Genomic DNA, 10,935 nt, shown 5'->3' on the forward strand with positions numbered 1-10,935 from the left:
CCGGTATACAAGGGGAGCAGGTTATCTCATTTATCATGTTTACCGACATACCTCATTTACCTCATTTACTGATATACAAAGGGTGCAGGAAGAAACTTTCATATATCAAGCAATTTTAAAATTCAAAAAATACGTCAATATTTACTTTTAAAAGATTAAAAAAATAAAAAATCATGTGAGACATATCGCGATAGGCAGTACACACACGGTACCGTGTCGCAATTCATCCACCCTTTGTTCGTAAACAAATCCCGCGCATGCACATATTGGATGGGATGTCTTAGGATACGTGGGTGGCCGATGACACCACACCGGGTAGAACTCGTAGCAATGGGTTTAAGTTGGATAAGTTCAGGTTCAACAAAGACATGGGCAAGAATTGGTTTACCAACAGTGGTGGATGAGTGGAGCAGACGTAGAAGTCATGTGGTGAGCGCCAACACGATAGATACATTCAAGAAGAGGTTAGATAAGTTCTTGGAAGGGAGGGGTACGGGGCGTTAGTTTAGTGCCGTGGTCTGGGCGGCATGTTGCGCTGTCTCGCGCGATCTCCTTCCTCCTCTTCCTCTTGTTGCGGGGGAGCTGGAAGGGTGGTGGTGGGGGGTCGAGGGAAGGCAAAGCCCCCACCCCCGGTTAAGAAGCTAAGGGGGTCGAGGCGGAGCGAAGCCCCCCCTTTAGCTTAGGTCTTGTGGTCAGCGAGGGACTGAGGAAGGTCAGCGAGGGACTGAGGAAGGTCAGCGAGGGACTGAGGAAGGTCAGCGAGGGACTGAGGAAGGTCAGTGAGGGACTGAAGAAGGTCAGCGAGGGACTGAGGAAGGTCAGTGAGGGACTGAAGAAGGTCAGTGAGGGACTGAGGAAGGTCAGTGAGGGACTGAGGAAGGTCAGTGAGGGACTGAGGAAGGTCAGTGAGGGACTGAGGAAGGTCAGCGAGGGACTGAGGAAGGTCAGTGAGGGACTGAGGAAGGTCAGTGAGGGACTGAGGGAGGTCAGTAAGGGACTGAGGAAGGTCAGTGCGGGACTGAGGAAGGTCAGTGCGGGACTGAGGAAGGTCAGTGAGGAACTGAGGAAGGTCAGCGAGGGACTGAGGAAGGTCAGTAAGGGACTGAGGAAGGTCAGTGAGGGACTGAGGAAGGTCAGTGCGGGACTGAGGAAGGTCAGTGCGGGACTGAGGAAGGTCAGTGAGGAACTGAGGAAGGTCAGTGAGGGACTGAGGAAGGTCAGTAAGGGACTGAGGAAGGTCAGTGAGGGACTGAGGAAGGTCAGTGAGGGACTGAGGAAGGTCAGTGCGGGACTGAGGAAGGTCAGTGAGGAACTGAGGAAGGTCAGCGAGGGACTGAGGAAGGTCAGCGAGAGACTGAGGAAGGTCAGCGAGGGACTGAATAAGGTCAGCGAGGGACTGAGGAAGGTCAGTGAGGGACTGAAGGAAGATCAATGAAGGACACACACACACACACACACACACACACACACACACACACACACACACACACACACACACACACACAAATAAATAAATAAATAAATAAACAGACAAACAAACATACAACTACACTCCTTCAAAGAATCCGAGAACACCTGGCCGGACGGCAGGACATCCAAGAAGATCTAACTGCCTTGCTAATCTCTTAATTGCCTTCACCTGCTGCCGCTCGCCACATAGGCCTAAAAGAGCTCCGTGTTTTCAGCCAGGGTCGATGAGAGATACTTGTCCTGTGTAGCTATCGTCTTTATCTTATGATTAAAATAACCGATTACAGTCACGTTTTTTTTTTGGAAATAAAATAATTGTCGTCTGCACACTCATGAAACCAATCCGTTGATATGGGTAGAGTACCGTTTTGAAATGGTCGTCTGAGGCAAGTATTTGCCGCACTGCGTGACTTTTTCTTGAAAACGGTCCCGAAGTTTACGGGTTAAACATTGATTTTTATAGGATAGAAAGTAGCTGACTTTTTCTTTTATACACTTTTATATCCTAGTTTTCCTATTTCTAATGCCGTAAAATACTGAAGCAGCTTCATAGCATCTCCAAGTATATATTTATACTAGTTATATTTCACAAACAACTCTTGATCAGAGATTGAGACTGCAATGCTTGTTACTTACTACAAGGTCAGAGAATGAGCCATCCTCATTCATCAAAACTATAATATCGTCAGGATCAGTTTTCCTCGCTGTTTCTTTTGCCGAGATGAAGACGTTGTTCTCGACGATATCCCAATCGGTTTGAGCTGCCACACACGTAGCCTGAAAAGAGAAAATAATAGAAAAGGAAATGGAAGTGTTTGCCGCTCCAACGCAAAATTCGATAAAAGAGGTGGGGATGGTTGGTCATAAAATATCGAAAGAAAGATCTACAGATTCAGGAATAGAGAATTTTAAAACTCATGGCATGATCTATCGACATGGCCACTCCAAAAACTTTACTGGCGTCCCCCTGGCTTCCTTTAGTCAATATTGTCTCTTACGGAAACATCTCGGTGAGCAACCTCGACTCAGGCAGTGTAGCCCATATAGCTTGTGTTGGTGTTCACGGACCATGCAGTTAATGCCCCTCTATCCAGCTTCATGGGGAAATCGTCGAGTTGACAGTGTCTTTCCAACAGTATCTGTCTAAGCACTTAAAGGCAAAGGCCTCTTCAAATTATTATTTTGCGACTATAAGATCCGCATCTTTGGCTATCATCACAGGTATCGACAGTGCCAACTCTAATGCTGACCGAGTCTATGACACCATGGGCAAAGCCATCACGCCGTAGAACTTTTTAATTAACGTGGTTCTTCCTTTGTTTTGCACTACTCTACGAAGATATTTTAAATCTTCAATAAACAGACCTTATTGTTTCAATTAGCAACCCTCCAAACACCTGTGCCTCGGTCGTTGCTTCGGAGCTTTTAAGTCCTAAGGCAGTGATTCCCAACCCTTTTTTAAGCGACACCAATCCTGCACCTCTAGATATGACCGCGACCCCACTAGTTTAGTTGTATAAGTGTTATCATCATATAATAACATCATTTTTTTATATATTTTGAGGTCTTGGTGGCCCCAGGAAAAACGCTTGGCGACCCCACTTGGGGTCGCGACCCCAGGGTTGGAAAAGGGGTCCTAAGGACTTCGCCTCATACAACTGCAATATCTCGATAGCCATCACCAGAAGTTCCAGTGAACTCGCCAGGATTACTGCATCATCAGAGAATGCAAGGTTTAACTAATAAGTAATAGGGATCACAGGATCTTGGGGACGCGTCGCTTTACTCACTTGCCCCATTTACTCTCGACGATCCACCCGAACAATTCACCATGGAACTATCCCTCCCATTTCAAGCTCCTTATATTAAAGACTGCTGAGCTTGCTCTATCCATGAGTTGCATAGGCGTACCCTTGGTCTCCTCTACACATTGTTGTCTCCTACAGAAATAACTATGAGCAGGATCGACGTCCGGGTAGTGTGCAACGTGCCCATATGTCCGGAGTCTGCTTTTACTGACTAAGCTAGTAATTCATTCAGCGTAGACGGTGGCTGAGTGGTTAGCGTGCGGACCCTGGATTCACCATGCCATGGACGACGTCGGTTCAAATCCGCCAGCTACCAACTGGAATTTTTCAGTCACCATCGAGTGGCCTAAGACTACCCACATGCTGTCCTGAAGATCATTCATCAACTCGAACTCAAGAAAAAACCTCCAAGTGAATCAAGAATGAGTTCCGGGGTGCAGCATGAGCCAAGCATAAATGGCGCCACTATAAAAATTGCCTGCGCCATGACGGGCTTGAGCCGACCACCAGTCCCCTGAAGAAAGCCTACCGGCGCTACCGGCGAAAACGTTAAAAAAAATATCAAGCGATACCCCATGATCACGCGAATGCACTTGGTATCAAGGGCATCAACACGCCCCTCCAGTCACTATTTACTGTCCATGTCTTATAGTCATACAGTAAGACAGGGACCACATGTCCATGTCCATTAAATCTTTCTCCTCCTTAAAATATAACGACAACACCATATACACGTGTGAAGCTAGTCAGTGGGCCAGGCCAATTCGTCGAGTGACTTCCTGTCAAGAACTACCATTGCTTTGTACTGCACCACCAAGGTATATTAATCTGGTGACATCGCTGACCCTCGTTCGCCCGCCTGGCCCCACTGAACACAGACATGTGTTAATTCGCTCTCTCCCTTTGTGTACCGGCGCTGTGTTTGACTGTGATCACCCCATGACACCTGCTACGAGGTTCCTGCCCTGTTTATCGCTTGTAAGAGAGAGTTAACGAAAAAAAATCTTGAAGGAGTAAACGTTGTATATTTATTGCAAAGCGGAAGACGTAGTAGTATGTGTAAGTTTTGATAAACTAGGGCATGCCATAGATGCAGTGTGTTTGAATTTTTATTTCAGGGAAGCAGTTACGGGATTAGATGTGAGTGAGAGAGAGACAAGATAGTTATGGCAGAATACAGGATTGTCCAAGTAGTGACGTGATTAGCTGATGGTGATGGATTCTAGCCTGCAAGAAGAAAGGCAACAGGTTGAGTTGTCACGAGAAAGAGGGTTATTTTGCTTGATGGCGAAATACACGAATATTCCAATGTTATTCTTGTCAGCGGCAGTTTAGTAAAAAAAAACAGTACAAGAAATGCTGCAGAAAATAACTTAATTGGAAGGATTTTTTTGTTATCCACGTTAAAAGATTGAAGATATGATTGAGAAAATTGATGATCTAGTCGTCAGTTCCTCAATGAATGCGGTATTTGTATACATGGCAGGTGCAACTAACATCAAAGAAGGCAGGGTTGTGGCCAAGGTGAAAGACAGGCAACGACGTTCAGAAGTATTGGGTATACTACTACAATATAACCTTGTTATCAGCAAAGTGCTGGAAATTAACTCTTACTTGAGGAAAATTTGTAGACGGAAGATAGTTGTGGAAATTATTCCGTCTGAATATATTGAATATTTTATCATTATAAATCTAGTGCAATTCAAGTAGAATTTATAAAAAAAACGTTGGTAGTAGTTTAAAGCCACACACAAACAAATAATTAGAAGCGATGGCTGAGTGGTTAGCGTGCCGGCCTCGCATTCGGCTCGTTGTCCATGATGTGGGTTCGAATCCGCCGCTAACCACTTGGGATTTTTCAGTCACCGCCGAGTGGCCTAAGACTAAGACTGAAGACCACCTATCAACCCGGACTCTAGAAGAAGCTGTACAGCGAAAGTGAAATCAAGAATGAGCTACGGGGGGCAGCTTGAGCCAATAGTAATGGCATCACTATAAACAATTGCCTGCGCCATGACGGGCTCGGGCTGACCATCAGGCCCATAGGAATTAGCCTACCGGCGCCATAGGCCATTTGTAAAAAATAAAAAAAAATAAAAATTAGGGTTCAAGTGTCGACGTGGTGCCTGATGACGTGGCAACACTTGTTAATTTGAAAGACCGGAATAGCCAGCGCCGGGCTATTTGATACTAGACTTATAGGAAGCACACCTTCCTCGCACTGTTAAACAAAGCATAGCTTGAGAAATTCACCGAAAGATAATCAGGCTGTTGAGCGTCAATTACACAGAAATGGTTGAGAGGCTCTAATAAGGGGGATATTAATAATGTTCTGATGGTAAGAAACCAGGTAGGACACGTAGTAATGGTTTCAAACTGGATGAGTTCAGATTCCAAAAGGACAATGGGAAAAATTGGTTTAAGAACAGAGTGGTAGACGAGTGGAAAAAGTTGGGCAATCATGCTGTGAGTGACAATACAATGGTCATATTAAAAAAAATAGATTAGATAAATTCATGGATAGTGATGTTAGGCTCACAGGAACTTAGGTTCACAGGAGCTGCCGTGTACAGGCCTGTCGGCCTCTTGCAGACTCCCTACGATCTTATGTTCTTATGTTCAGACCAAGTCCGAGTACTCGTACCAAGCTATCGAAACGTTGGAATCGTGTGGAAAAACTCGGCCGCTGCCACCTTCGGGAATCTACTGATGCCTCCACTTCATCTTCTACCTCCTCTCCGAAATCCACACCTAAGTAGCAGATTAGCGTTGGACAATTCTATTTGTGTCTTAGCTTGAGATAGGAGTAAAGGCGGAGGATTCAAGGTAATTCACTTCCTTTGAGTGTAATAGGTGATTATTATTAACCTCGAAACCTAAAGTTATTTCCAACATAAATAATGTTCCTGGTTATCTGGGATAATTAAAGCCGCGACAGCAGCCTCCTCACCATGGAGTTCCTACACCCGATTCGTGTTGGGAAAACTTGATTGGCCAGAGTATTATACGATGAAATATATACAGAATGAAAGAGACATCAGGTACGAAATTAATACAGCTTCGGGAGAGGAGGCCAGCCCTCCATGATCCCACCCAGAAGTCAGGTCATCACAACCTCGACGCGTAGGTAGGCAGCAGGAAGTGGCCACTCGCAACCCCTAGGCTTCTCTAACTCCCCCTAGGATAGTCAGGTCACCGAATTCCGTCAATCCAAGTAAACAGTTGGGAGGAGAACCTAGTGACCCACAGGCCACGCCATTAAAGGAAAGTATGCAGCAAAGAGTGGTCACCATGAAGCCTCCCAAGAGCCCTCTCAAAGACGAACGAGGTAGCAGATATAAAGGCTATGTGGTACTCTGGAGGAGTGGTCAGGAATGTAGGCGTGCTTGAGGATAAGATAGGTAGGGAAGACATCTCGATATCCACTAGTGATTAATAATTATAAGGAAGGCACTATCGTAATAAACACACTCCTCACCTCTGTAGACAAACACCTGGAAGCATTCAACTGTGCTCACGAGGTTTTGGGATCCCTCCCCCCTTTTCCACGTAAGGGAACACCTGCAAACATCCAACTGTGGTCGACGGGTCCATTCAGCCCACACCTAGTGACTTTTTTTTTAACAGCAAGGGAGGCAGTTAAGTGGCAAGTAAAAAAAAAATCAACCGTAAAAGAAGCTTGCCAGACGCTATTCAGATAAAATAAAATAAAACGAAAAGCCAACTAAACGGTCAATTTCGGTTGGGGAGATCTTGATATTATTCTCTTGAAAGAGTTAATTTCGTAGGCAGGAGGACATGCAGACGAAGGAGAGTTCTGCCCGAGTTTACCAGCGGAGGTAAATTGGATAGAAGACGGATGAGCAGTAGTAGCAAGTCGTGTGGAACGGGTCCGCGGGAGGGGAGAAAGCATGCAGATATCAAGTTCAGAAGAGCAGACGAATATATCGATAGAATACAGAAAGATATGCAACATTACGGCGGAATTTAAAAGGTGGAAAACTGTTACTGAGATGAGCGAAGGGTAGATAAGACGAAGAGTCTTTAACTCCATTGTCTAGCAGAGATGTGTGTGTGTGTGTGTGTGTGTGTGTGTGTGTGTGTGTGTGTGTGTGTGTGTGTGTGTGTGTGTGGAGCTCTTTCCCACATGATATGCTTACATCATAAAAAAAAATTATGAGGGCGGACATGACCCCTATATATGGACAGCATCTGAAAGAGGGAACAGAACTGGCAGATACGCTTCAGAACGTCTAACCTCGAGCAAGCTGATATAGCGAGAGAGGAGAATTGAATTTTCCAGTTCAGAATTTTAACTAAGGATAGACCGAGAATGTCTATTGTAGAAAGGGTCAGCTGAGTATAGTCGGAGAATAAGGAATAGTTGTTTAAGAGATTGTGTCGAGCTGGCAGGTCTTAAATGAGTTTTTGAGTCATTTAAGGACACCAAGTTCATCCTTCTCCATTCAGAAATAATAGCAAAATCTGATAAATACCGTTTGCAATTTAATTTGTTGTTGATATCCGGATAATGGAGAAATAGGTTTCCTTTCCGAACAGACCGCGAAGATTGGCACCTCTCGCTTTTGGTTTTCTTGCACGGCACTACCACGTCAATGACAAGGGTCTGCCTCTTGTGGTGTGTCTAGAAGATGGATTTCTCGTAGACATGAAACTGCTGTTTCCTCCGTGTAAATGACACATCTGTAGACGTCTTTCAGCATCATTGCAGTAACTGTTAGCAGAATGAATTGAACTGATGCTATCGGCTTCAATGCAAGGAGGATGTGAGTGATCCTTGATTGTCCTTTTACATAAGATTATGGAACACTCAGGAGTACTCTGGTGACATGAAGTAATGCCCTGACTGTGATCACGTCATTACTCTGGTCAAACTAAGGTTTCCGGAAACAGGTCAGGTCATCCGGGTATCAGGTGAGGAGAACTCAGATAACAACACAAAATCAGGCGGGGTCTCGGGAGACAAGCCAGACCGGTAGACCGCACGCTTGGTGCATACTGAGGTAGACTACAAATACTGTGGTAAATCGCATACTAAAACAGTAACTTCTACTGCGTCTCTGCATCACCAGCAAGGAGAGACCACGTGGGCGAAGAAAGGCGAGTTGTGTGTGTAGTGCGGAGCGAAGCCTGCGACATTGTGTTAGCCTTCAGTGACTCCAGAGATTCCATAACACCACACGTATAATCATCATCTTACATTTACCCATATTATCTGGCTTCTACACTAAATACCTGTGCAATTGGCACGTGAACAGGGACCAAATCTCGTTATCCGCGCCATAAGGTAAGCCCGGCTCTCTACCTTAATCTTTGACATTCACCCGGACTTCACCCGGGTGGTAGAGTGTGCACGTGACCTCTCCAGGGCGCGAGTGTGTTCAGGGACCACAGTTTATAGAAGCAAGAGTGTTGTTACAGAGACTTCTTTAGGCTGGCAGAGTGTATAAAGGAACCTCTTGCTAGTGTGGTTAGAATGTCTTGAAGGGTGCTCCTGCCATGATCTCCTCAAGGGAGTCACGTGAGGCTGATGCATGAAGCCTCGCCTTGCTCCCTTCGTCCTTCCTCTGGCCAAGTGTCTAAAAGACAAAAAGTCACGCCACCCGGTGACGCTCCAGGCAAGGCTTCAGTGACTTTAATCAATCATATGTAAGTAATGGATAAGATGACGTTTGTAAACAGGACAAAATATGCATGCCATGGTTGAAACTGGAAATGAAAACAAATTAGTGGTGCCCTGCTTTTGGCGACAACTGATAACTATTGCCTCCTTCTCCTTTCTTCTTTCCTTCCCTCCAATCACTTCCCCGCTTCTTCCCTCCCTTCCTTCCTTCCTTCCTTCTCTCCTTCCACTCCCTCTTTCCCTTCTTAACTTGCCTCCTTTCGCTTCCTTCTTCCCTTCCTTCCTTTCCTACTTTCACTTCCTCGAGTCCTTCCCTCCTTCCCTCCTTCATTCCTCCCTTCCATCCTTCCTTCCCACTTCAATACCTCCCTCCTTCCCTCTTCCTTACTTTTATCCTTCCTTCCTGCACCACCCTTGCAGAAAGCGTTTCGCTGGCATCCTCTAGACCTGTGGATGTCATCTCTCGCAAAAGAGACTGCTGTTATCTCGGAGATCATTGCATGATAAGTTTCATATCTCGGAAGGCTTATTCTACCTTATAACTATTTTGGAAAGCGGTTACCAGAAGAACTTATAAACCTTTGGCTAAATAAAGTAGCAAAGGGCTTGGGTCGACCACCCTCTGAATCTTAAGCCTTCCAAAGCAATTGTTGTGTATCGTATGCGTTTGAACATACCCCCTCAGCAGTCAGGAAGCCGTCACCCGGTGTGAGGGAACCCATAGCTCTAGCGCAAATGGCCCCTGTTGTGGGTGCAGCAACGGCTCCTCTCTGGATCGAGGGTCTCCTGCCTCACAGCTTAGCCCTCCGGTAGGTCTCCAAGCCAAGGTAGTGTCTCTCTACTCCCGTTGCACCCTTCGAGGGAATCGAGTTTTGTCGGCGATATGAGAAAGTACCCCTTCTCTACACGAAAGTTCATCGTACCGTCTGGCCTGGGTTGGTGTATTTTCTCTTTGGTAGTGATATAATTATGGAAATAGTTATAGATGGGACCAATTTAGCTCACTTTTAGTCTGCAGTTAGTTATTCATGCCTGTGTAGAAAGGTGTATTCCTTAAAGGCTCTAGATGTGGCCAGTTAGCTCACCTCCAGCTTGTACTGCATTAGCTCAGGTCTGTCTGGAGTGAGTATATTTCTAGACATAGTTCTAGATTAGGATTTTCCTCAGCTCACTCAGTCTGCTCTAGGTTAGTGTAGGGCAAGCCAGTCAAGAAGATGGTTACCCGTCAGGCAATCACCGAATCTTTCTTTCGGCAGGGTGAAACACTCCAGCTGGCGGGGTAAGACCCCATCGCCTTTGAACGCCGAAAACAGTGAGAAGCCCGTAATCAGCAACTTTAAATGCGGGAATGCGAGGCCCAGAGGAAGGAGATCGAGGCCCAAAGGATTAAACACGTGAGGCAAGGTCCACGAGTGCGAGATGTTGGACACCAAGAGCCATCACCAAGTCACTCTCCAAAGCCTCGCCTCCCCCGACTTCCTGGACTTACAGGCTGCCGACTGCCCAAAGACCGAGCTCCAGGCCTTACCAGAGTCAGCCAGCAATTCGCGTGTGACCCAGATCGGCAGGCAGCAGTAATAGTAGACTACCACCACAGTCAGGTGGCTTGCCCTCCTTCCCCGACTGTAGGTCTGTCGGTGTAGAAGCTGGAGGGTGACGAGATGGTCTCTGTAACGGACGCAGGCGTCAATAACACTGCTGCCGCCACACGAGCTAAGGCGAGGAGGGGGCAGAGGAAACGTTCCTCTTCTAAGCATTTAAGACGCTTACCCGTGTTAATGATATCTTATTTACAAACGAAAGTGACCTATTTTACACGTGTGAGGTGGGCGAACTGTTTGCCAGCAGCGATTATCGAATTTTTAGGTGTGTGTTGAACACTGAACCCCAAGTTCCTGTTTATTAACATTACAAATTTCAAAAGTTTGGGAACGTACGTTTCGAAAGTTTGGGAACGTTCAGTCAACTGGAGTCAGCTACTTAAGCTCTCCGACATGAATGTAATGTCTTGCA

General features: G+C 46.0%; 1 protein-coding gene across 1 annotated transcript in view; it reads right to left on the bottom strand.

Moving 5' to 3' along the window:
• The window catches only part of LOC126994699 (chondroitinase-AC-like), a 93,117-nt gene extending 83,473 nt beyond the window's left edge, over positions 1–9,644 (bottom strand). The window contains exons 1-2 of the mRNA XM_050853998.1: positions 9,600–9,644; positions 2,107–2,247 (exon numbers count right to left, since the gene is read on the bottom strand). Coding sequence (XP_050709955.1) covers positions 2,107–2,247; positions 9,600–9,644 — 186 coding nt within the window. The remainder of the gene's footprint in view (positions 1–2,106; positions 2,248–9,599) is intronic.
• Between the last annotated feature and the right edge of the window lie 1,291 nt (positions 9,645–10,935).

Source organism: Eriocheir sinensis, unplaced genomic scaffold (assembly GCF_024679095.1).
Source record: "Eriocheir sinensis breed Jianghai 21 unplaced genomic scaffold, ASM2467909v1 Scaffold850, whole genome shotgun sequence".
Lineage (NCBI taxonomy): Eukaryota > Metazoa > Arthropoda > Malacostraca > Decapoda > Varunidae > Eriocheir > Eriocheir sinensis.